Here is a 27,203-nt window from a genome sequence, read left to right on the forward strand (position 1 = left end):
CACGCAACACAGAAATGGGGCGTGATTTCTAAAGCGCATGTGGTCCCCTGGTTATACTAGTCCTGTGCGAATAGGGCTTTAGATACACAGGAGTATAGATGGAGCCCAACAAACTTTGGTAGTTAAGCTTACTTGTAGATGATGAATTTTAGTTGTAGATGTACTTAGTGTTTGTTTATTTTTGAGTGAAATTATAGTTTCTATTTATGTGGGACACCTGTGTGTGTGTGTGTGTGTGTGTGTGTGTGTGTGTGTGTGTGTGTGTGTGTGGTGTGCATTGGCTGTGCGTTTGTGTGTGGGAACTGTAGACAAAACTCCCAAGTGAGGTTTTACACCATAACCCAGAGGCACCACAGACATACCGAGGTATTAGACCAGGAAGTAAGGTAATAACAGATGTAGGACTTTATAAACAACAGACAGACTGGAAAATACAGACTGGATATTGCTTCCTTTGTAGGTAAGCACTGCTGTCAAACAATAGGAGGGAAGTTGACATGATGTAGTGGTGTTTCCTTGTGGCTTAGCAGAATGCAACTGTGGAAGGCAGCTAATGGCTCTGAAAGCACAAGCCATTTCAGTTTGAGCCTTGAGTCAGCCAAAACCATAGACTCTATATTAATGGACAAGGCATCCGGTTCGGCAAAGTGCTGCAAATGCGGAAGTGCCTTAAACCTGCATTCTGTCTGAATTCCAGCAAGGGGCGACACGTGCGGTTGCAAAAGGAGTTTGGAGTTTGTCTATGAGAAAGTGACCCACTTCTCACTTGATTTATTACCTCAGTAAACATTTTCATGAGTTTATGGTCTCAATCGCTAGTTTTAAGTCTTCTGCAACACAGAATGATGTTCCTTTTTTAAATTATGGTCTTGTTGATTTTAAAGTCTGCGATAAAGCAGGGGGTGTTTTAGGGCGTGGCTATGATGTGATTGTCAGTCAAAGTGTGTAACGTAAAGTAGAGTGTAAGGGCTCCTCCCTCACTCCTCCCTCTCGTCTAAAATCGTCACATCCGCAACCAGGATGGCTGCGCCCGTAACGGCAAACTAAGGCGACGGATAGCAGATCTCCACAAACCAATGGGTGACGTCACACATGCTCTGTCCACTAATTTACAGTCTATGGCCAACATACATACACACACACACACACACACACACACACACACACACACACACAGGCCTGCATTGTCAAGTACACAAGGGATGCCTTCGTTGGCTTTCAGTATTCTAAGCAGCTTCTTATTTTTTTTATTACTTTTACTCTGTGTGCTTTTGGCAAAGATTAGGTATTTTCAGTCATAGGCAGAGAAAAATATTCAGAATTATATTAAAATATCATCCTAGGAAACCATTTACAGTTGAAAATTTAGTTGAAATTTCAGGCTGTCTGTGAACGACGTAGACACGGAGCCTCCAGTTTTACATTCACGCTGCATGAAATCTTCAAATGCTAAATAATCTCGCTGTTTCCAACTGTCTACATAATCACAGGTAGGTTCAGATTGTGAAACTAACAGAGGTACATATGTAGATTCACAAATTGTCTTTTTTTGCTTTTTGTTTCCACTGTATGGTACGGCTCTGCTCGACTCAATTACTTTTGGTACCAGTTTTCCTTCTCTTTCTGGACTAGATACCTGCCCATTGCACATACTATATGTCCTAAACTTTTTGCACATCCCTAAACATGTTTGCACACTGCACTAAACCATTCAGGCTCTTTTTTTCTTATGTTAAACAGCAATTTTGTATAAATTTTTTGACCAACTCGGGGAGACTGATCAGTCCAACTGCCTTTTCTGCCGAGGGTCGGCCGTCTGGTTGGGGCTTTAGATGATCGCCATGCCGCTGCCTCTGCTAAAGATACGCGTCGGGTCTATTTGTCACGCGAGCCGCCGGCAGAGACGTTTTAGAACCGAGACGCCCCAACTCCGAGTAGTTTCCTGAATCTGTGCCACTTGGGCTCCACCACGCCTCTTTAGGAGACTAGGGGCAGGTCCGTGTGTATTGATTCCAATGGGAGACGTGAATGTGAACACAGATTATGAGCATTTCTTTCGCCCCATAGTCACCAAAGTAAATATTGGGGCCATTTTACACAAGCCAAATATCTCCAGAACATTTTGACTAGGGCTGGGCGATATGGAGAAAATCAAATATCGCGATATTGTTGACCAAATACCTCGATATCGCAACGATATTGTAGCGTTGACTATTGGTGCTTTCACAAAATATTTACACAATGAGGTTTTTGATAAATAATTGATCTGTAATGTGGATTTACTGACTAAGTGGGTAAAGGCAAATAATAGAACAGTTACAACAGTCTGATAAGTTCAGAAAATGACATAACTTTACTGTAATGTAGCCTTTAAAATCAGGAAAAGACAACACCAATGCCATATCACGATATCCAAAATCTAAGAAGATATTTAGTCTCATATCACGATATCAATATAATATCGATATATTGCCCGGCTCTAATTCTGGCACTAAAATGGCATTTTTCAGACGGACACATCAGGAGAAAATTGACTTTGTTTGAGACCTGTTTCTGTCTCAGGACCTAACTCTCGCGAGATCTGGCAACACAGAGAAGCTAACGTCAGCTAACATTCGTGAACGCCCTAACAAAACTAATCTCCCTGATGCTAAATATGTCTTTTAGCTGTGTAAATATCTAACGTTAGCAAAAGAACATACAACAACCTATTAATAAATTATTCAAATATAACTTATAGAATGGTTCACTACACATTCAAACGAGGCCACGCCCCTTTAGGAGACAGGAAGTGTGTACCGTTTCATACATAGACAGTATATAAGAATGGACCAACAGATCCCGTTGCTCTGGACAGAGACCAGTGAAGGCCTTTAGAAGCACTTTTCCGGTGAGCGCTGAGCGTTACTGCGCAGCCTCCAACTGAGAGAAACGACGTAAATGTGCCGTGAGCAACGTGTCTGAAAGTTGTAAGTCTTCTGGTAGCTGTGCCAAGAGAAATCTCAATCATTCCCAATCTTGCAGAGACGGAGAGCGTAGGTATATGTAAGGAGATAACATACTAACTAAAATGCTAGTTAACATTAGTAATTAAACTTAAACAGCTAAGGTGAGACGAAACTGCCTGCGAGCTTCTCCTGTACTATACGGTAATTCCTCTACTATGCGACAGTAAGTAGTGTGGTTATGACACAATCGTTAGCCTATTTTTACAAAAATGTCTGCTACGGAGCCATAACGTGAGGTACAAGGTAATGGAGCCTTTTATATATTGTCGTGTTTCTTTAGAAATAAACAATGGACAAATAAAGTCTTTAAACGCTTCAGATGTAAAGTTATTCGCTCTCAAAGTGGCGCCAAAATGAATGGCAGTCAATGGAATGCTAACGGGAGGTGATGGCTTATTAGCATCAAAATGTCGCCATAGGAGGTTCGTGGTCCAAGGAGAAGCTTACCCCCTTGGTTTCATACCATCGGCGCTGCATCCAGTCAATTTACCAAAAGACACCCCCCCAAATATCTTATACGTCTCCTCTACAACACCATGGACGACGAGAGATTCATCTTTGAGATGGAAAAACATAATACGACATCACAAAACCCGTTTCATAAGGATAACGCCAGAAAAGAGAAGGAGGCATGAAGTTTAATTTCAGCACTGCTTGGAGTGGAAGGTAGATACTAGCGTAATAAACACGTGATTGTTCTTTAAAATGCTTGTAGAGACAATAAAATCTGTGAGTTGCTTGTGTTTGGCATTCACATTTATATATTTGCTTTAATTCATTGTGTGATACGGACTGGCATGATACATGGCTCTGATACTCCGCAATCTACTTTAACACTTAGTACTCAGGTTTTGGGATGAACATAACACTAAAAACCAAGAAGAGGCATGTGAATAAACCTTTGATTTTCCTGATGATTCTGTCTATTCTAGCAGCCTCTTTCGCAGCCATTCATTGGAATCGCATCTGAAAATCTAGTGAGCACGCCTGTTCAATTTCAGGATGAGCATATTGTGCTCTGATAGCCAGTCAACCGAAGAGAAAAAAAAAAATCCTTCCTGTGTTTAATAGTGAAGTCCGCTCTGTAGAGTCACTGCGCGGCAGCGGGCCATGCTCTAGTGTCGGGCGTAAGCTGTTTAGTCTTGTGTCTCCAACTGACAGCTGCTTTCTCCAAACCCCTTTCACAAAGATCTTTTCCTAATGCTCAGCCTAAGCTCCTTCTGTCCTCTCCTCTCTGGTGTGTAGTAAGTGACAAGCTGTGAAAGCGTACGTCCATACGGCACTCACGGGCCTGCTGGGACAATCGCTGAACCTGTCAACACTTTCACCGCCATCTCAAGTTCAGTCATTTTCGGAGGTTGAATTCAGTGCAGTGGTTGACTTGGTATCCTGTAATACTGAGGCGAGCCTGAGAATACTCCAATCAATTTAGTTCAACCAGTAGGTGGTGTTGCTGTTACAAGCCCAGCAATGTGTCTGCATATGTTTGCAGGAGATAATTGTCAGATGTACTCACTGTGGCATATTTTGTGTGTGTTTTCAGAGGGCCGGGCGGGCTTTGCTGCAGCTGAGGATGATGAATGGTCTGGTGCGCTAGAGCTAGATGGTGTGCGAATGATGGACCTCCCTAATGGCCAATCAAGCATCACCACCACCGCTGCAACGGTCTCTGAGGTGAGGCCACACCCACTGATCAGACCTCCACACACTTATTTCAAAATTCATCTTGTGCGTGCTTCTCCTCGCACTTTTCAACACTGAACGTTTAGCGTACGCACGGTTCCCACATGGGGCATTTAAAGTGCTTGATTTTATATATTTTGTGCAAGAAGTTGAAGACCTTTTGATATACATTTTTTTTAACTCAACGTTAGTAACTAGGAGAAGTCCCGTCTGTCTCACTTTCTGTCGCTCAACTTGCACAACATATTGTTTTGCTGTGCTGTGTTAGAGAAGCCAAGAGACCACATAGTCTGCCATCACAGTAACACCGCACAATTGAGAAGTGTTCACACATTCAAGCCTCTCTCTCTTTTTAATTGTCTGTGAGCTTCTGTAAAGCCGGCTAGTTCTCGTTATGAAAATTGTTCAGTGTTGGAACAGTAATCCAACTATGCCATGTTGGGTCATTGAATTTGAGGGAATTGGGCCTGGAGAGTCACTGAAAAGTCCTTGGATTTTATGTTTAAAGGGTAACTTTGGTTTGTTTCTATGTTTTTATGTCTGAAGTGACTAATGGGAACAACAGTCTTTGAAATTGGTCCACTATTAAGTAAGAAACAAGCTACAACGTGACGTTAATGGGCAATTGCACACCTTCAGTTTATGTCCACAAATAGTGCTCGTTTTGCCACTGACCGGCTCAGATTGTTATTCTAAGTGTCTGACAACATTATGGAAAGGATCCCTACAGAGGTTGACCTTTTAGTTAAAGCCTCCATCCTCTTTGTGTCTAACATGAAACATCTCTGAAATGGCTATTGCTAAACCCACCAGACTTCATTCAAACAGTAATTATATCATTGTAAAATACACCAAATAAAGCTATCAAAAGCCGTCTAGGATCGTCTTTCCACCGTTCCAACAATCACCACTCTTAACAAGAAGGCTGTCTCTATAGGGGTCCTTTCTGTAATCTTGTCACACACTTATAATAACAATCTGAGACAGTCAGTGGCAAAAACAGCACTTTAGCGGACGGAAATTTACAATGCCCATTTGCCCCATAGGATTACATTGCAGCCCGGTTCACGGCTTCCGGTTACAGCGCTCTCGTTCAGTACTGGACCAATGTCAAAGATTTTAGTCACTTGGACACTAATGCATGGGAAAATAGGGTCCAGGTTGAAAAATAGTGAACTTACCCTTTTAAGAAAGTGTGGGACGCCTTTGTATGATTATTAGGTGACAGGATGTCATTTTTTTTTTCTGCCTGAAATATAAAGTGATTTTCTGCTGTGCTACAACACCTCTCTCCTCCACTTTATAACCATGTTCTTAACAGCACAGCCATCATTCCTCTTAACTGTTGTGTGTCTGTGTGTGTGTTAGAAGAGCAGCAGCTCCGAGTCTCTCAGCGATAAGTGTTCTTCGGACCTGAAGAAGAGTTTTGATGCGGTTGTGTTCGATGTGCTGAAGGTCACTCCCGAAGAATATGCAGTAAGTGAAGTTTTAAGTGTCTGCGATTCTGTCTGTTCTTGTCTGGTTAATCTGTATGATGAGGTCAAAAAAATGAACGATGTTCAGTAAGCACAAATGTGATGTGCTGACTTGAGAGTGGAGGAGATGGGTTCAGGGTATGGATCAGTAATAATTGATGATTTTCGTTTTTGGCAGTGCCAAGCAGGCCCTGATAGATTTCCTCCAGCTGCCTCTGCACAAACTTTTCATGGGAACTATGAACTCACATTTAAATTAGCCCTACCTTTTGTTGTGAGGGATTGTTTTTTTTTTATTTCTCGGGATTGTCTCCTAATACATCAAATAAAAGCATCTTCCTCATCACAGTGAGTCAGAAAATCTTGCTCTGATGTTGTCCATTTGTCTGTACCATTCAACCACAAGAGGGCACTCTTTATCTTCTTTTTTTCTTTCAAGTATCTTCATTTCCCATCTCTCTATGCTATATTAAGGCATTTAAAGGCGCAATCAGAAAAGGACCACTGTCACACCTGCCTGCCTGAGAGGAAATGAGCAGTGTTAGCAAAAGCAGTGTTATTTATGTTTAAATGTGACTAAATGTTGTCAGTCTGTCCTAATCTGAACAGAGCAAGTCTAACAGCTGTTGTGTTTTGTCTCCTCCAGGGCCAGATTACGCTCATGGATGCTCCTGTGTTCAAAGCCATCCAGCCAGAGGTGAGCTGCTCTCAACTCTGTAGAGAGAGGAGAGGTGTTGACAGCCTCATTTGTGAAATCTAGCAGGAGAAACGCACAACACCAAACGCATTGGTGTTTATTTTTAGGTTGACATGTCTAAAATTGTATGCGACAGTCTAAGCCATGTACGCTCACGTTTCAGTATATGCCACGAGAACAAATGTTGATTATTCAATAACAGATTTCAATTTTGAGTGTCAGATCATAACAAAAGTTATCTCTGGACACTTTACAGATAGGTCCAGTGGATCATTTACATAATTGTGTATATGTATATTTAAGAATCTGCCTCCCCCCCTCCCCAAATTCCTCTCTTTCTCTTTTCTCCCTTTCAAAATGTCCATGCGGTTAATATCCCTGTACCAGACTGTGCTATGAGCAGCTGTGATCAGAGTCATATATCATAGTTATGCAGAAAAAGGGGGTATCTGTGTCACACCCAGCCTTGTCTGTTGCCTCAGTGAGATCTGGGGTAATTTCATGCTTTCTCTCTTTTGGACTGTTAGGCCCTTCCTGACAGCAGTCAAGGATAACCTGTGTTTAAGGTTGGCCACTGTGGGCTTATGAAAGCAGCATACAGACCACATCCCAGTGTGGTGTGGTACAGCAGTCGGACTCCGTTGCGCAACACTTGTCTCAGTCTCAGCTTACAGCGCCCAATACCCCCCACACACACACACACACACACACACACACACACACACACACACACGCATGATTGATAATGCATTTTGATATAATTTAGATAACAATGCCATTGTGTGGCATGACCTTTTGGATTCTGGTAAATAGTTTGTTGACTGAGATTAAAGATCCTGAGTAACTTTCGTCGGGGGTATTGCTGTTTCATTGACATTGTCTGGACTGCACGGGGCCAGGTTCACACCGAGGCGACTGAAGGGTTCATAAATGCAAACTTGTTCCTATGCTCCGACCGTCTTCACTGACTGACCGACTGAGTGGGTTTTGTAAGCCTAATGAAAGTGTGTCAGTGCATTTCAGTCCAATGTAGCAATTTGGAACATAAGGTGAAGATTTAAAGGGTCAGGTGCATGGGGGACGGGGTTTCCCCTTATTGCTTTGGGAGCTGTGACCAGGCCTTTGGGAAGGTATCACTGGCCTGATTGAGGGGGAGGGCTGTCAGGGAGATGAAGGCTGCAGTCTGGAGGGAGAGAAGGAGCTGAGTGTACAGTGTGCAGAGTGACCCAGCAGCATCCTGGCAAGTGGGAGTAGACTAGAGAGGCTTTTCCTGCTCTCACGGTGCTTTTGTCTCGAAGCACCGGCTGAAAAAAAAGCTACACAGCTATGACCGAACTAAACTTCAACTAGAGTTTCCACTGCTGTCCGTCTCCTGGCCCTCCTCACAGACAAATAATTGGAAAAGCAGGGGTGTGTGTGTGTGTGTGTGTGTGTGTGTGTGTGTGTGTGTTGGTGCACGCCTGCTGTTTCACTCGGCTCTCTGCCTGAATAGGAAAATATTAAATAACTTGATTGACTGTATGAGTTGTGCAATGTTTTTACTGTCATACAGCCCATTTTTGTGTGCTTTTTAAGCACCCTTTAAATGCCATGTTACAACACTGAAATCTACATTTGCACATATACGGTAGCTAAATTAGGGCTTAGTCATTAATTGGAAACAGCAATGGACATAATCGGGGTTAAAAGGCATATTCAGGGTGCCTGGGTAGCTCAGCTGGTAGAGCGCGTGCCCATACACAGAGGTTTACTCCTCGACGCAGTGGCCACGGGTTTGACTCCCAACCTGTGGTCCTTTGCTGCATGTCATTCCTCTCTCCCCTTTTCATGTCTTCAGCTGTTCTATAAATAAAGGCAAAAAACATATCCATGATGTGATATGTTGTAATTTTAGTTTTTAAAAATAGTTAAGGGAGGGAGTCAACCTTCGATTGGATATGATCTCTTTACATTTCACGTATTGACAAGTCCAGATGTTCTTGAGGATGTTTCCAGTTGACACATTTTGACGTTTTGCATAATAACAAACAATAGATAAATCAAAATTTTCACCAGAGTAGTTTCAAGTGTTCCTGGTCTGTGATCGCACGGGTCAAAAATGTTTTTACTGAATTCATTGTGAATGCCCTTACAATGGAGTTACTCTAGATAAAGTAAGCTGGCTCTTTAGTCTTATTACTGCATTGTGCAAATGTTGTCGTCTGCAGGGTTTACGTGTTCTGTATCAGCATGTTCGAGCTGCTCTAATGTTATCGTTCTTTTAAGACCATTTCCATCATTTCCATAATAACTGTACTGACTACTTGAAATAGTTTAAATGATCATAAGCTAGCTATGACTTGTCCTGTTGGTCTGTTTAAGATTGTATCTCCCCCCTTTTCATAAACACATCATAACTGTTTGTGCGTGTTTGAGAGAGAGTCTCATAGAGAGAGACTAAAACGCTGTTTTGCGTGCTCATTTTTACAACATTTTTACATGTGTATATGATGCACAGACGGACATTCTGGCATGAGTGGGGGAAAAAGTCACCCCAGACAGGATTGCAGTAGAACAGAGTATCTCATTAACTCAAGTGTTCCAACGCTGATATGGAGCAGATGTATGGAGTGCAGTCTGAAAGGCGTAGCCAAAATCCTCTGGATAAGGAAGAAAAGACAAGTGTCCGTCACAATAGCAATAAAAGATGACACACTATCAGTGGGTGGAGAGGCACCAAAAACGGTGTGAGGAGATGGTATAAAGTATGGCCAAGCCCCTCTGGGCTAGAAGCATAGTTTACAATCCTCTTCCAAACTGCGATTACACACAGTATATAAAAAAAATAATGCATAATAAAACCTCTTTGCTATCCGAAAGGCCTCGAGAGCCAGGTTCGAAAGCTCAGAGCTTGAACGCATGTCACTCCGACCCAGCACACAGCACATTGCTCCAGAGACAAACGCAGAATCTAAACGCATAACACAGCATCAACACCACTCATAAGATGGGGTTCAGCATGGGGGTTGCTGTAATTTACTTCCTACACGTAATGGACCTTCATCAGCACAATACTCGTGGTTCTCATCTGTGACCAGAGTAGAAAAAGATTGCAGAGAAATATACATAGAGCTGTTGAGCAGAGCATCGACCGAGTCGGGGGGTATGATTGATGAGAACAGCAGAAGTTTAAAAAAAAAAAGAAAAAAAAAAAAGATTTTTATGGTAAAATAATGTATAATGCAGAGCAGACTGCTGTTTAAACAACCCTCCGCTGAGTTGCTGATATGTTCTTTGGATGTTGGAGAGGATGCAAGGGACTTGTAGCTAAATCTTTTTTTTCTCTCATCTAGATATACGAGGCAGTGATTACCAATGGGTTGTAGCCTTGGCTGGTTTTAAAAAGAGTGAACTGGATTGGATAGCTCTCTCTAGTATGGCTAGATCAGCTGACAAGACAAATGGAGAGAGTTGAATGATGTGTGAGAGATAAAAGGGCAAGTGTAGCGAATTGTGACGAAATCAAAGGACGTTGGAGGACTTTTCCTCCCTTCATCTTTCTCTGTCCCGGTAGACCATTTCTAATTTCATAATCAGACGTGCGGCGTTGATCTACAGCTGGATGTTTATGAAATAGAGGCTGAGGGGAAAAGCGAGATTGAGTGATGCTGAGGGACTTGAGAGGAGGGGGGGGTTGCCTTTTGTTTTTACCACACAGTCATGACAACCGCCAAGTCAGTAATTTAGTGGCTTTGGCTGGCAAGCTTCAGCTCTCAGGGAATAGCTATCGGATTGCATTTTACGTACCGCTGAGAAGTATGTCAGTTCCTCTAATGTCTGAACACCCGGCGTGGAAATCCTCGGAACAGATTGAAAGTCTCATGTGAGACGATGATGGCTTGTAGTTGGATGCAGGTAACGTTTCACATACTCAGGCCTGTTTCGCCTGCAGGCTTAATGTTTTCCAGCTCCGATTGTGAGATAAAAAAAAAAAATATTGTATCGAATATTGTGTGTTTCTGTCATGCAGTCACAACTGCATGTGAGACGTGAGAAAATGTTGAATGCAGTTCTCTGTCGGGCACTGTAGTCCTCCACTCATGTTGTTTTCTGCTGGACAACAAACACAGAAGGGAATCCCACCCACTCTACAGCCTGTCAGCATGATGGTCAATACACATTCATCATGCTGCTGAAAGGTGGAGGAAAAAAATGTTTTGCCAGTAGAGACCGTAAAACCACACGGACAAGTTTTTGTTGTCAAAGCGCTTACATGGACGTAAAATGAAAATCATGATTAGAGATTTCAACTCAACTGTTTACATGTACGCTAAATAATGTGATCTGATAAGATTTGAGGAAGATGCTGTAAAGCATCTAATCTGCCAGAAATAGATAGAAGAAGAAGAAGAAGAAGAAGAAGAAGCTGAATTATTTTTTCCCTTAACTTCATTAGGTGCAAGAGGACCTCAGCTCATCAAGAACACAGGGTTCCCACAGGGTCTTTAAAAAAAGTCTTAAATTCAACATTCTAAAAATAAGGCCTTAAAAATCTTACATTTTTTTCCACAAAGTATTACATTTTGTTTACAAAAGTGTTAAATAATTGATTGTCCTTTCGTAGGATGAAATAATTACTGTAACGTCATCGATAAATGTGTTCAGTGCTCGGTGTCTACGTCGTTTACAGATAGACTTCAACTGTAAATGGTTTCCTAAGATGATATTTTAATATAATTCTGAATATTTTTCTCTGCCTATGACTGAAAATACCTAATCTTTGCCAGAAGCACACAGAGTGTGTAATAAAAAATAAGAAGCTGCTTAGAATACTGAAAGCAAACACGTGTGTGTGTGTGTGTGTGTGTGTGTGTGTATTGGATTAGGGCTGTGTAATTAATCGGAATGTAATCGTGATTATGATTTTGGCTCCCAATGATCACAAAAACAGAAAAATTGAGAAAAACAATTATTTAGCTCATTACGTTTTGCCAGTAAACTCTTATTTTCTGTTCTGAATGAAAAAATAAAGTTTTAAATAGGAAAAGTAGTAAGGCAAATTTCACAGTTGTATGTGTTTTTTTTTTTTTTTTTTACTGTTGATTTATTTAACTTTTTCCACTGTTGTTTAAGTTCAATAATTGCAACATCTTTCCAGAAGTCGACGAGTAATCGTGTTAAATTATCGTGATTTATATTTTTTTCCCATAATCGAGCAGCCCTAACTTGGATGGACAGTAATACGACCGTAAGACTGTGTCGGCAAAGGGTATGTTTGAAATGCAGCCAACCTACCCAACGCACATTTGACGGCATCACCCAGATGTGCCGATCACCGGGGTGCGAAAAAAAAAACACACGCCGGAGCCCAGCTCTTTATCCCCGCTGCTTTCAAGTAGCCTTCAGATGCAAAAGCAGAACGGCATGAAACGATCACTGAAGCATTTGGCTTTTACATTGGCATATTCTACTTTGTAATATATTATCTTATCTAGCCAAGGTGGAACTAATTGTGACACCTCATAATGCACACATTTTATTTTTTATCATCTTATTTATTTTGTGTTTTTTAAGTTTCATAGCATAAGAGCCCTTAATGCAACAAATACTTTATTATCTTATGTTAATAGAGTACACACACGCCTTACAAAGCTATTGTGAAGTAAATATGATTGAGTATTATAACGAAAATGTTGACAGGTGACGTTACTTGGTAAATAATTCTTTTCTCAGACCTAAAATCCACACTGATTTTCCATTATATGGCCGTGAAGTTGGCATTCAATTTCTTTTTAAAAAGTCTTAAATGTAACTTGAAGAATCCTGGGGGTACCCTGGAACAGTAAACTAGGTGCCCCTTCCTCCGCCAAAGATCAGGAGCCAGTGGATGGAAGTCTGAGAGAGATGGTTGTTAGAAAGAATCTACTTTTTACATGGTTATTAGGCGCTAATATTTTCATATTGAACGTGTTATCAAAGGTTTACACCACCGCTCTTAACCCGATTGAAATTCCTTCTGATCGGGCCAGCCTCTTCCGATTTAGGCTGTTACATGAGGCATTTTTATTGTGATTGGGCCATTATTCAGATTATTAGTGGAATGTTAGGGTCCAGGTAAACACAACTAAAGAGGATTTATCCCCCCCGTTATATTTAAGAATGTAATGGTCGTTTTTAGCAAATGCACTATGAAATCTTCATAGAGGAACATGCTTTGTCTGGTTTAACTAGCCATGGCAGATGGCCTGTACTACATTAAGAAATGAATCACGTAGAGTACATGTACTAAAGGATCTCCTGTAAAAGTCATTCTTTCCATGGTGTGCACAGCAAGGCAGTGGAGGCTGCTGCTGGCTTGTGGGTCCCTGCCAGGGTCTATAGTTTAGAACGGTCTAACTGAAGGGAAAATCTGTAGACCAGTGGCACCATACATTTGGCACAACCAGGCAATCCGTTTATTAGGGTTCCTCTTTCTCACTACAAGCTGAAGTACAGCTCAACATCAGACACAGCTGTGCGGATTTTCCGTTGTACTCCTTCCTGTCATCCCCCGGATATTTCTACAAGCTCCTCTTTTCTTGCGGCAAACCATCTCTCTTGATCTCACTTCCTCCCCCCTTCATCTTCCTTCTTTTTCCACCCCGTTCCTCATCTTTATCAGCCCTTTCTGTCTTGGCCTGTGGGGCCTCTCGCCTTAATATTCCCTGGGATCCCAACACTTCAGTTTTCCATTTACAATGAAGACGAAAACAAAAGGCATTGCTGTGGTATCTTACATGAGGTCATTGCAACTTGTGGCTTAGCTGCAGCTGGTTATCTTATTCAGCCTGTACCATTGTTTATGTAATACTCCTCACAGTGTGGTTGTAAAACAGAAGAATCAACACAAATCTGATTTGAATTGTTAGGGAAATCGAGAAATTGTCATTTTAGGGTTAAGATTAGAGATGTTTTGGATGAGGTAAAGTTTTGGTGTAGTTCATGTTCAGCTAATAATCTGATCTTTGTTAATATCTTAGGTTGGATCCATAAGAATGCTCTTTTACCTCATTAGTTTGTTTGTTGACGATTGCAACTCTAGGTCAGTTAAATGTGCAGCCAGAGTTGACGTCAGTTTTCCTTGACTGCCCTCATGTTAGCTATACATACCCAAACAAAGTGTAGATATAGCCAGCTTCTGGCTACGCTGCAGGACTGTGCTTTAATGAAATTGCTGCTCAGCCAGACCAGCATGTGGAAATGACGGGCTGTTTGTGGCTTGGCAGTGCAGGCTTTTTTACTGCACCCTTTTACTGCAGAATTTAAAACCCTCTCCTTAACAGAGCGGCCTGGTCAAAGCCTTTCTCCAAAGACTCAACTGTTGTCAGATTTTTTTAAATGTTGCCTGAGTGTGAAATGAGACCATAAAGGCAAAAGAAGAAAGAAAATAAAGGAAATGAAATCCTAATTGTTTCTGGAGAGGCTGCGGATCACTTCCCTGCTGCTTAAATGCACATGAGGCACTGGCATCGGTTATTACGCAACAGCTGAAGAACAATGGAGTGAAAACGACTTCAACTTCAAGCTTAGCTTGATGGACAGCTGGATATAGGGTTAGATTACAAGACAGGCCCCGGCGGTCCAGGATTGAAGGGTCATTGTAGGTTGTGGAAATGTTGCGGTCTGGAGAAGCGAGGGAGGCATAGGACCGTCTGTGTGCCTCTTCTCGGGTGCACCGCCTACCTGGGTGGTCAGATGGCGGTCCGAGAGGGCGAGACAAACAAACGCACCCACCTCCCACTAACTATGGAATGTCTTTGTCTAAGAACCATCACCAACGTTGTGTGGAGAATGATTGACACAATGGCAGGAAGAATGGAAGCGCTTATTTAAAAAGGACAGATGTTAAATAAACCTTGAGCTCTCTTCGGTGAGACGGGCTAGTGTCTACCTACCTGTGACAGGGGCAACATGCGCCGACTCTGAAGAGGCTCCACACAGGCTTGTAAACCTTGTGGGAAGATGATGTTAGGTCTTCTACAATGTTTTCTTTTAATATCCCTTCATCTCCTTTCCACTCTCCTTTTTCCTCTCCTTGTATCCTCATCCTGACTCAGGGAACATAGGCCCAGAGGCATCACCTCGCCCACGCATTTATGTCTGCTTCTAACATCTGTATTTGATATGTTGCTTCTTTACCCCCGCCGGCTGCCTTGAATGAGTACGGCCTTCTCTTTGCAAGGAGCTGTCCTGATGCGGCCCAGGTTAGGGAGTTGTGAGCTGTTGGGTGGAGGATGTTGCTTCCAGACATTCAGTCTCGCAGGAGGGGAGCTGCAGCCTGATTCAGCTGTTCATATCATGTAGCACAAGTTGGCCGTGCTGCAAGGATTAGGAGGAGAGCTTGCACAACATTTTTCCTACAGTTACGTCGGTGTCCCTGGCCTCCGGACAGCCTTTGGGGGCCAGAGGAGGGTCTGGGTTCCCCTTGCAGTGTTGGTCTGTGTGGTCTCCGTCTTGTCCTCATCACCGAGGACAGCAGCTGAGGCCAAACGGAGTCCAGCCTGGTACTCAGAAAGAAATGACTGTTTGTGTGTTGTTGGAATTTTTTTTGTGTTAAAGTTCCAAAATCAGCACTGTTGCTTCCACAGCTGCTGCTGCTACTAAGTGCAGGAATGATTAATTGATTAGACGACCGACATCAAAAGAATACGCAACAATTTCAATCACCGAATAAAGTCAATAAAAACCCCGTTATGACTTTTTAAATTGGAGGAATTGCAGCTTTTCTGTTTTTTTGTGATTTGTAAATTGAATCGCTTCAGCTTTTTGACCGTTGGCAAACAAAATAATTATTTGGAAGACATCATTTTGGTCTCTGGTAACTTGTGATGCACATTTGCTGCCAATATTAAAAGTAAAGTACAAAAAGTAGTGTACCATCGAGGTATCATTGCTTACATTCTAACCAATATGCATTCTTCAGCAAAATGCATTGTGCTCAATTCTGCCCTTAAGGTCTAACAAACGTTCATGAATGCATCTTCTATTCCATAACAAATTTGTCCGTCTTCAAATCAACATTGTTTAAACAGTTTACATCGGCTTGTGGTTTGTAGCTTCTTCTCTTTTGTGGCATTTGTACCTTTTACATAGAAATTCTGCCTCCACCATTACCGCCCATTGCAGCTAAGTGACATGTGTATCACATAACCCATGTGTTCATGGCGTGCATGAGCATTCTCCTGCACAGAAAACCTTACATTACATCCAGGCATTGGTGTTCCTGGGCATAACTAATTGGGACGGAGTCATGAAATGGTAAATGGCCTGCATTTATATAGCGCCTTTCTACCTTACCGGACAAAGCTTATTCACTCATTCCCACACAGATGGAGGCGCTGCCATGCAAGGCACTGGCCGGCCCATCAGGATTCAGTGGGGTTCAGTGTCTTGCTCAAGGACCCTTTGGAGCCGGGGATTGAACTGTTAACCTTGTGATTAAAGGGATATTTCACCGTTGGAAAGATGAATATATCTTTAAATTGGGTCACTTATGTAGTAGAAATGTGAAAGAAATTTAGAAATTGGTGGCTTCTAGGCCGAGAAAAGCCAGAAAATTAGTTTTTGGCTAATGTGGATGAAAGACACCAAATCCCAGAATGCACTTGCTTCGCTGCTTTAGCGTCTACTCCCAAGCCACGCCTACCGTTACAGACAGTGAGACAGTCAACTCAACTTTAGTGTTTTATTGTCATTTCAACCATAGACACGAAACAACGTTTCACCGTGGCTCAATTGGTTACACAATTAAAATATATGAAAACGACATTATATAAAAACGACTTACGAAACAGGCTACCTTTAGTACACACACGTGATATGCTCCGTAAAGTTCAACTAACACATAGCTAGCTACTAGCATTAGTGCTTGGTGGGCTGTATCACCGAAATTCGCTTGTAATGTAGAATGGTTGGCATTTAACAGTCACAAACTCCACCAGCAGTTAGTTGGATACAAGCACCCCCATTTCTGCACCAGGCAGTCCGTGTTAACACAGCACACCTCCACTAGCTAGTCTTACCCGGCGACAGAGCAGCCGGCCTGGTAGCTAGCTGGATAGTCCGATACAGCAATTGTTTCCACAACAACAAAAACACAGCAGTCTCTGAACTCGCGTTGGGAGTTTCGTTGAAGTTGGATGTAGTCCAGTTTGTTGTCTAATGAGCGGACACTTGCAAGCAGGATTGATGGAACAGGTGGCCGGCTAACGTTAGTTTTCCACCCGCAAACTCGTTCAACGTCCCCCGCTGATGACGTCCCTTTACCGGCCAGAGGCATCGAACTTGTCTAACTGTGTGTCAATCACTGCTCATGCACACGCATTCATTCTCCCTTGTGGGGGGGAGGGGCTTAGGAGAACGTTTTGGGCTTTAGCAGAAAGGGGGGAGGGACTGAGAAGTTGTTGATGTTAAAATGTTTTGGCTAAGTTCTGGATCTTCCCAATCCTACCTACAGCACCTTTTAATTAATGTTATTAGTGACACATGGTTTTCCTGCTATGGCAACTCAAAATGTCCACAGCGAGACATTTGTAAAGTTTTGAGGTTGAATTCTCGAATTCAGGAGTCAGTGCGTAGCTTGGTTGAACCTTGGAGTAGTTTGAATCAGTATTAAGTGCTGAGCTTCATACTGAGGCACAGCGTGTTCCTGCATAGCTTCACATGCCTGTTTATCTTGTCCTCAGCCTCTCTCTCTTCCTCCCTCATCTTCTCTCCTATCACATCCTGCTCTCTGCCTCCTCTCCCCTTTCCACTGAGTGTTTGGTACACGTCTGTCAAACTCAAGGCCCCGGGGGTCAAATCCGGGCCCCTCGCAAATTTTCATATGGCCTGAATATCAGTTTAGGTTCACAATGAATTAGTTGTGCACCAAACCAAAAAGACAGGGACGTGTTTTTCACACTGTAATTACGCCACACTCTTGGAGATGCAGAAATTCCCCCAGAAGTAGAGAGTTTTCATAGTCAGGCTGTGACACAGGTTGCTGGGGGTCGGCTGTGTGGTAGCAATGAAATCATTGTTTTGCTTGATTTGCTAAATTCTACGATGACTAAGTAACTTCTTTGCTGACTTTTTTTTTAGGGCTTTATGCCTGTAAGTGAGAAGACCATATGAGACATGCAGTAATACAGTCAAAGATATTAGACTTTATTGGTTAAATAAATGCACGTGAATAAACTCCAGTGTGGCCCTTAGTGAAATTGAGTTTGACACCCCTGGTTTAGTACATTCAGTAAAATGCTGGCGTGTACAAAAAAAAACACTTTGGCTAAGTGCGTGATGTTGGTTTCCCTGTTTGTATGTTTTCAGGAGCTGTCGAGCTGCGGCTGGAACAAGAAGGAGAAGCACAGCTCTGCTCCAAATGTTGTGGCCTTCACTCGCAGGTTCAACCAGGTGAGATGCATACACAGTTATGTCACATTCAGTTCTACTTCAGGTCTCACCCAAAAGGAGAGAGGAAAAACAGTCCCTGTTGCAATGTTAAAGAATTATGAGCCGTGGTCATCTAGGAATGGAGATTACAGCGCCTCTTTCCATCATGTCCTCTGCTTCCATCCTCCAAGCACTAAATCCTCACACTAGCTCTCCAAGAAGTGGTTGTTATTGAAGCCCTGCAGCGCCTAATAATCTCCATGTCTCCTCCCTGCTAGTCATATATACACCATGGATAGTCCCTAAGTGAATTTTGTCCTCAACTGGTCCTTGGTTCTGGCATTTATGAAGTTATTAATGTGCTCCTGCATGTTGGTGCAGCATGTGTAGGAACATTTCCAAATGTATGCAGGAGTGTGTGGCATGCTCCCCCAGTGCCCTGTGAAGTCATCAACAGGAAGTTGAGGGTAATGATGTAAGGGGCAGCCATGCCCTTTAATCCCCTTCCAGTCTTATTGCCAGGCTCCTTTAAGACCCACTTTACTGCCCTCCAGTAAAAATATGAGATGATCTAACAAGAATGTGTTGCTGTGGAAACTTCTCCTCGTATAGCAGATCCCAAACAGCGATTCAAGATGTTAGCTGCACACATTTCAGCTGCTGGGAGCCAAGGAAATGAGCTTTTTTGAATAATGGGACTTGGACTGGGAGGGTAGAGAGTCCCAGAAAGCTCCTTAGAATGAGCTGAAGCCATATTCCTCTTCCTTCAGTCCTTGTTTTGTTGGCATTGTGCTCTGGGAGCAAAAGAGAACTGGCCAGTCTATTAGCAGGAGGCAAGGAGAGACTAATTCTGAACCCATTATGATCAATGCACAATAATCTGTCATGTTGTGTTTTGGGCAGAGACGATTCAGCAACTTGCTTACAGTAGTCAAAAAGTAACCAGAAATCATTACAGCAGTAATACAGAATCAGTGGTGATTATAACCAAATGGAAATGGACTACATTCTCACCAGAAGGATAGACCGGCCGATTACTTGGTTCCCAGTATTTGTTTTTCCTCACAACTAACTAAATAACTAACTATAAATGCAGTTCAGTCAGGCGCAGCTGAGGCTCATCTAGGGTTTCGGCGTGTCCCCTTTTTCTTGTCTAGCCGTCACGCATCCAGGTAGCGATGTGGCCCGGGTGGGAGGAGCAGGGTAAATGCTACATCAGATCTGCTAGACGTGTTGACGTAGTTAGGTTTAGGCATGAGGAGTGGGGATTGGTTAGGGTAAGAATAACAGGGTAGGCCAATCAGAGGCAGAATAAGGCAAAAATAAGGGGGGGCCACGAGGTGTGTCCCGTGACGTCGACACGTCTAACGGGTCTGATCTAGCATCTACAGAGGAGCAGGGAGCCTAGCTCAGCCTGCTGGGGAAGTTGCTACATCACGCACAACGGCCAGAGAAATGTGCTAAATAGTAGTATTAAAGACCGAAAATCCATGTGTAAGGAGGGAGGTTGAGGTGGTGGATGGGTCAAACAGCACAGGACTTTAATCCCAGGAGACTGGGCTTCGTAGCAGAGCCGGTGAACCGCAATCGGTGAGCCGCCATCTGGGAGGCAGCAACTCCCTGCCCCCAGCTGCTGTACTGCGCATGCTAGAGACACACAGGCGCACACAGAGATTCCTCGATTTATAGTTGGTTAGATTATGCAGTCAGATAAGAGTAAAGGATTGATATGACTTATTCTTAAATAGGCATCAGCTTCATGTCTGAAGTGCAATTGTAAACGTTTATTCTTAACACAGGTCTGTCAACTTCATTTCTACCATTGAACAAGCGTAAGCATATTAGGGATCTGATCACCTCAAATCAGTCAGCAGTAGTCCCCGTCATTTTTGGCCAGATGTTCATCTCCGTCCCTTCCCTTACTAACCTCAGGCCGTTAAATGAGTGGATCCACAGCTATGAGCATTGTGTCTGGATCTGTCTTCCGCTTATTTATGATTATTGAAGCGCTGGGGCCTCGCAGCTCCATCTGGAGGCCTTGATGCGCTCATAAACACAGCCCCCAAAAGACACAGCCTTTGCTTCAGGGCATAAGATGAGCGTTATTGAGACTGGTCTAAACCCTGTATCCCCAAAAACCCTTGCTCAGTCGCACATAAACACTTGTGAAGGCACCTATGTAGAACACTGCCATCCTGAGTGATCTCACCGCTGTGCAGTTTCGGAGGCCAAGGCTGAGGGGAGGACACAGGCTCCGTAATGAGCCGGGGGTATAGCGAATTGGACGGACAAGCTTTCTCCAGATTGACCTCAGTTATCAAGGTAGACCACTGAGGAAACTAGATGTGAAGCGGCAGCATGTCTTGCTCCCAGATTGGAATCACGTTTTACAGGCAACGGAAACCCCTGTCTACTGTAAACTGAAGGGGAAAAGAAGATTTGGCGACATTCATGAGTTTTTTTTTTTTTTTTTTTTTTTTTTGTTGCTGTAGTTATCTATCACATGAGGTCACTGGCAAGAGATGCAAATTAAAGTAGAAGTCAGGAAGTCCACCATCTCTGTATCCTCTGTCTACTGTCATCACTCCCTCATCTTGTTTATAGACTTCCTCATGAAATGGTGAAAATGAAACCCATGTGGCTGTTTCCTGTGGATACAATACCTGCGTGGATTGAGCGTGTGTGTGTGTGTGTGTGTGTGTGTGTGTGTGTCGTGTTTGTAAGAGAAGACCGGGAGAGAGCTCCTCTTCTCTGAAACAAAAACAAGTCATGGGGCTGTTTCCAGGGGAAAAAAGCAGGCAAAACCAGCTGTAGGATTGAATTAGTGCACATCAAGAATGTATAAAAGCATAGCAAAGTGGACACACACCCACACTTCATTTATAGACACGCAAAAGGAGCACACCTAGCGGTCTTTGGCGCGAATAAAGGAATGTTGACCATACTGGCAAAGTCAATTAATCAAGCGCACACTAAAGTCTTAACAGGAGAGAAGAATTGGCGTGGAGTGAAGCGAGAGAACAATTCCGAAGGTCTGCGTTAGAAGAAGGAAAAAGTAGAGACTGACCAGTCTGCCTGGGACGCTCTTATCAGAACACTATGTGCAGACAGCTGTGGGCTTTGAAAGCCCTCAGAGCCCCGCAGCGTTGAAACGAACTCCCCTCCCATTACCTCCTTTCTTCCCTTGCTCTTCTCCTTATCCTCTTTCCATTCCCTCTCTCCCCAGAGCTTTAACACTGATTGATTCACTGACATGTGTGTGTATGTGTGTGTTGTGTGTGTGATCAGAGCTTTGGCTTACCAGCATTCTCCCCAAAGAGACAGATTTCCGACGTCACTCTCGGCCTGGCCAAGTATTCTGAACACACACACTCGTCCTCTGTCGGTTGACATATTAGGAGTTATGGGGTGTAGCTGTTGTGTAATCAGTTGGAGTCAGTCGGATTTTCCTCTGAAATTTTTGTTTTTCCTCGAGCTAAAACTTAATCGACTCTAATGGAGCGTTCCTGTTAGCAGTCTGCCCTCTGCTCTCCTGCTTGGCTTTGTAGTGCTTTAAGCCCAGAGTTGTGTTGGCTGTCTGCAGGCCTTGGCTCTGGACTCAGAGACTTGAGATTTAACAAGACACCCTGTTTTTCTTTGTACACACCTGAAATCCTCATTGCGCTTTGGAGAGTGTAACACATGAAAGATAAAGTTTTCTGTGTCATCAGCATCCTGGGTCTGTTTGTGAGAGTTGCTTGGCACCGTAATCTATGTTGGGGTGCATTTTTTTTCTTTTTCTTTTCTAGACGAGTTTCTGGGTGGTACGAGAGATCCTCCATGCGCAGACGCTGAAGATCCGAGCTGAGGTGCTGAGTCTGTACATTCGCACTGCCAAGGTACACACATCCACGCATAACGTGACATTGTTGTTCGGACCTTTTTACGAATGTTTGCATTGTAAATCCAACTTAATGTAACCTCTGAACTTTGAACTTTTTGATAGAAACTATGTGACATGAACAACCTCCATGCGGTCATGGCTGTCGTGTCAGCGTTACAAAGTGCCCCCATCTTCAGGCTTACCAAAACATGGGCGGTGAGTACATTTACCTTTTTAGTTTGAACGCCAAATCTGGTTTATAAGTAGGGTGCTGTCAATAAACGGGGATGTAACGCAGATCTGTACCAAAACACTGGACACATAAACAAAGGCTAATACAAACTAGCACACAAGTTAGATGACAAGCTGAGAATGGAAAAATATATAAACTGTTTAGAAAACTATAAGTTCACCCCTTTCCATGAGATAAAATGGTAATTTAACGAACATAAACCTCGACCAAGGAATGGTTGAGTTCTTTTTTTGGGGGGGGGATGGCAGTGTCCTATTCTGTCATTACTTAGTGCTGTCAGTCCGTCCTTTACCGACATACCCAGCACCTTCAAACATTGATTTCAGCAGATTTAGAGCGGGAACATTTCTATGAAGGATATTATGTATCAGTATCCATTTTAAAAGTGTGTGAGGGATTCTGATCTGTTTCAGTGTTCTCATAGGAGATGTAGAGCTTACATAATGGCATGATGATGCTCTGATGTAATGGTGGAAATTTCTTTTACCCGGCTCTGCAAAACCACAGGAGATTCTTTTAGCCAGTCAGCAAATGCCGTTGCTGGCTCACCTGCTTCTTAGAAAACAGAAGGACGGGGACACACGCACGCACGCACGCACGCACACACACACACACACTCACTCACTCACACTCTCTCTCTCTCTCTCTGCACGTATCATTAGTACGCTCTGCCATTGTCTCAACTTTTTAAAATTTCCTGTGACAGCAGATCAGCTGCACTGTGATCTGATGAGTTACTACTGCTGCTGCTGCTTTGGTCCACAAGCTGACTACTCTGCAGTGCAGTTCTCTCTTACCAATGGACAAACAGACACACACACAAGCTTGCAAACAGCCTGTCTCTATCTGGAAAACTGCATGCTTCTGTGCTCTGGCATTGTGGCTAGTTCAATAAAACAAGCAACCAGAGAGTTAGTTAGCTAGAGAGTAATGGGTTTTATTCTGTACAACCCCATCTTGGAAGACTTCAGCAACATGCCCTTAGTTTTTCTTTTCTTGTTTTGTGTAAAGGGTGACTGAAAATTCTGGATGTTGAAAAGAATCCCTTCAAAATTGATGGTTTTTGTCACTAGGCGGCCAATTAGCCATCAGCCACACAGTGAACGCTGTATCAGTCAAATCTCCACATGCATTACTCTGCTCCATTTCTGATTCTTTTCTGTCTTACTCCTGTAACTGTTGTTACAGCCATTTGGTGCATATCAGATTTCAGTTATTAGTAAGTGCAGCTGAGTGAAGGCGACTTAAACTATGTCACTGTATTTCTCCTAGCCTGTGTGTGTTGCTAACATTATAGCCGTTTATTTCTATTTAATGCTCCCATCCTCTCTTTTTCTTCCCCTCTCTCCCTCACAGTTACTGAGTCGGAAGGACAAGGCAACGTTTGATCGCCTCGACTACCTGATGTCCAAAGAAGACAACTATAAACGTCTGAGAGACTTCATAAGCAGCCAGAGCATGGTCTCCTGTATACCATACCTAGGTAAAAGACTAAGAATCCTTACTTTCAGCTTCTTATCTTTTATGGGCTATTTACGGGCCAAAGGCTAACCTAAGGACTAATCAGGAAACAAACTGCCTCTGCATGTGTGTCTGGAACCATTATCTCATGGATTATTCAGCCCCACCGTCATCAGGCATTGTCATTCACGTTTTATTGACTGTTGTTCCTCTTCCCCTTTTTCCCCCCCACTGTAGCTTCTAAATTTCTACTCTGTCATTCTTTTTCCTGGTTTTTCATTTTGATCTGTATCTTGGAGTAGAGAAATGTCTAACATAAATTTGCTGCTCTGTTGTGAAACATCTCGAAGTAGCTGGAACAAACACAAATCAGTGAGTTAAAAAAAGATATTTCTCCATCCTTTCCTTAAATATGAATATCTTTCTCACGGCTCCACAGTATGACCGCACACATGAATCCCCAATGAGTTTTACAAGGAAAATACTCACTGTGATGTAAGAGTGTGTGTGTGTGTGTGTGTGCGTGCGTGCGTGTGTGCGTGCGGTTTTCATTGCTGTACTGTTTGTTCTTGTTTTGACGTGATGATGACTTTGATGTTTTTTACGGCCACGGTTGTTTCTGGTACCATCAGGCTTGTATCATAGCTGCTGCGTTGTGATTCAAAGACACTCAAGTATGTACAAACAAACGTGTACACGAGCCCAAACAGAGAGCTCAAGAGTCTGTTTGTCGTTAAAGGGAACTTTTAACCACTCAATTTCCCCCATCGCGCTCCGTCACGTCTGGAAACAATGGCAGACCACGAGACAAATGCAAAGCTAATGCTGGATGTCCTCACCGTGTGTATGTGAGTAAGAAAGGAAGACTTTCGGTTGGTAAGCGTTTCAGTGATGTGTGACGAGTTGGCCATTCTTCGGGTGGAGTCTCTTTGTGTTGAACTGTTGTACTTTTGAGTGGGACAGTGTTTCCTTACAGTCTGAGCCTGTCAATGATGCGTGTGTCCGTGTGATGTGTGACCAGCTGGCTGCCCTCCGGGGCTGGATCGAGCCAAGTTGGCACACAGGAGGGAAATCGCCACTCTCTTGTTCTCGGACGCTCTCCTCCATCATAAATCCACCAAATCCCTCTGAGGGGAATGTGGGAGTGAGTGAGTGGCAGACTGAAAGTGTGTGTGTGTGTGTCTGTCTGTGTGTGTGTTCCTGCTGATGTGTTTGTGCACAAGATTACCTCTCTGGTCACTAAATAAAGAACCTGTTGAAGCTCAAATGAAAGTCCCAACCCACAGCAACGGCTTAAATTACTATGCGTGTTTTTCTAAGTGCTAAATACGCCACAGGAGGGTTAACTTCTACAAAGTGTATTGGTGTACTTGTGCCACTTTTGTAACTTCCTATCATGTTTCTGTCTTCGCTCTATTTGCATCTTTGTAGGTGTGATGCTTATCTGGCGATAACGAGGCTGGAGAAAGAGCCCTGTGTGTCTGCTGTGTAGTCACCACGTGTGTGTGTGTGTGTGTGTGCGCGTGTGTGTGCACGTGTGTGTGTGCGTGCGTGCGCGCGCTCTGACCGGCTATTAGGCTTAGCAGACACAGCCCCCGCCTGTCTGCGCTCACCACAGGGCCAGCCTGTTAAATGCTCAGATGAGCTTGTCCCTGTTCTCTGGCCAATCATGCTAAGGACAAAGAGCCCACAGAAATGTATGGCTCCACTGTGACAAAACGAACACACTTTAAAATGTTTCCCCAACGTGTTATGCTTTCACCTACACCGGCCACGTAGCAAAAGCAGCACAACAGCAGTAGCTGTAGTCCTCTGTCGTCGTGTACACTGAATTGGTTCAGCGACGTACTGCTGTGCACTCTGGTGGGTTTTTTTGGACAGGAAAGGGGAGAGAGAGGGGGAAAGACATGCAGGAAAACCGTCACAGGTCGGATTCGAACCCTGGATCTTCTGCGTCGAGGAACAAGCCTCATAGATACATGCCAAGTACATGTGCAAGCGCCTGCTCTGCTAACTGAGCTAAACGGCCACACCACTCTAGTGTTTTGACAGTGCTCACAGCCCAAGAGATAATCTTGTAGTTGCATTTGTGAGATTTAAGGCCTAAAAAGATGCTTTGGATTGCAGTTGGCACAGTTGCAGAGGGTAAAAGGCAAGTATATATGTTCTGTTAGACAGAATAGTAAAAACCAAAAAAATGCAGCTGAAATATGTTGTGTAAACCGGGGTGTTACCATTACACTTTACTGAATAGTGTTTCTTTAGTGTTATTATAATTATTATATATATATTGGGATCCTGTAGTAGCTATTTGCGATTTGGTGTCTTGTCAGAGGATACATACTCTACATAGGACCAGAAAGCAGCACAAAGGCCCTTGACTCCCTTCTGCTCCAGCATGCTGTTGCTGTAGTTGTTGGTGCAGCAACATTGTGTGAAATAATCAGTGTGGTGATAAGCATCAGGGGTAGTAAGGTGTCAGATCAGAAAGCCAGCCAACTGAGAGGTTCATTTCCCTACTGGTTCCTGACCTAGGAGGTGGTACAGTCAGGTCTGGCCCTGGGCTGTTGGACTGCCATGGATAAACAGTATTTAGGATGACTAACAGCAAGCCAGTTATGTTGGCTCACTGTGTGTGTATGTGTGAGTATTTAAGCTAAAACGTGTTGACTGTGTCTTTGAGCTTCTCCTCATGCAGTGTTTGCATCGGACGGCTCCTATCTATTCTGACTTACAGTTCCTCAGAGGGAAAGGTCTGAGGGGAGCCATAATTTCAAGATATACGTTTGTACTTTAGGGAAAGAAAAGCTCGACGGTTTTATGCGGAAGAAATGTTCCCCTCCTTCTCTTCTCCTTCTCTTTTTCTTGCCTTTTACTACCTTAACTGTCTCTCCAGTTCTTTTATTTTAGCCTTAATTCTTCTATAGCAGTATCATTTAATATCCTCCATTATCTATTTTTGTCTATTTTATATATATATATTGTCAATCGATTAAAAAATGTAATCTAATTAATTACATACGCTGTGATTAATTAATCGCATACATAATTAACGGTGCCTGAACCGAAAAAAAAGGGTACTAAACAACAGTTGGTGACATTAAAGAACGGCTTGTTTATTGCTAAGGCCATATGGTCAAAATTAAATGATTTAATAATAATGTATAACAATAACAATAACTTATTTCACTAGTAAATTGCTGTTGAACGACAAAAACAACAACCGGATAGGAAATGGACATTTACAATAACTACAAATGCACCACGGGCCTGTGTTTACCAGTTTCATTGAACGCACCGTCTGTGTTGTTTCTCCGACGGCAGCCGCAGATTGTTACATCCCGGTGTTGAATCCTCTACTGTAAAACGCAGT

The 27,203-nt window shown here is 43.2% G+C and overlaps 1 protein-coding gene across 2 annotated transcripts in view; it reads left to right on the forward strand.

Annotated features, from left to right (window-relative positions):
- The window catches only part of ralgps2 (Ral GEF with PH domain and SH3 binding motif 2), a 79,453-nt gene that overhangs the window by 21,882 nt on the left and 30,368 nt on the right, over positions 1-27,203 (forward strand). For both annotated transcript variants that reach the window (XM_078259389.1, XM_078259390.1), the window contains exons 3-9: positions 4,552-4,682; positions 6,060-6,167; positions 6,813-6,863; positions 18,192-18,275; positions 22,043-22,132; positions 22,240-22,332; positions 23,726-23,852. In XM_078259389.1, the coding sequence (XP_078115515.1) occupies positions 4,623-4,682; positions 6,060-6,167; positions 6,813-6,863; positions 18,192-18,275; positions 22,043-22,132; positions 22,240-22,332; positions 23,726-23,852 (613 nt within the window). In that variant the 5' untranslated portion in view covers positions 4,552-4,622. The remainder of the gene's footprint in view (positions 1-4,551; positions 4,683-6,059; positions 6,168-6,812; positions 6,864-18,191; positions 18,276-22,042; positions 22,133-22,239; positions 22,333-23,725; positions 23,853-27,203) is intronic.

This window comes from Sander vitreus, chromosome 9, assembly GCF_031162955.1.
Source record: "Sander vitreus isolate 19-12246 chromosome 9, sanVit1, whole genome shotgun sequence".
NCBI classification, from domain to species: domain Eukaryota; kingdom Metazoa; phylum Chordata; class Actinopteri; order Perciformes; family Percidae; genus Sander; species Sander vitreus.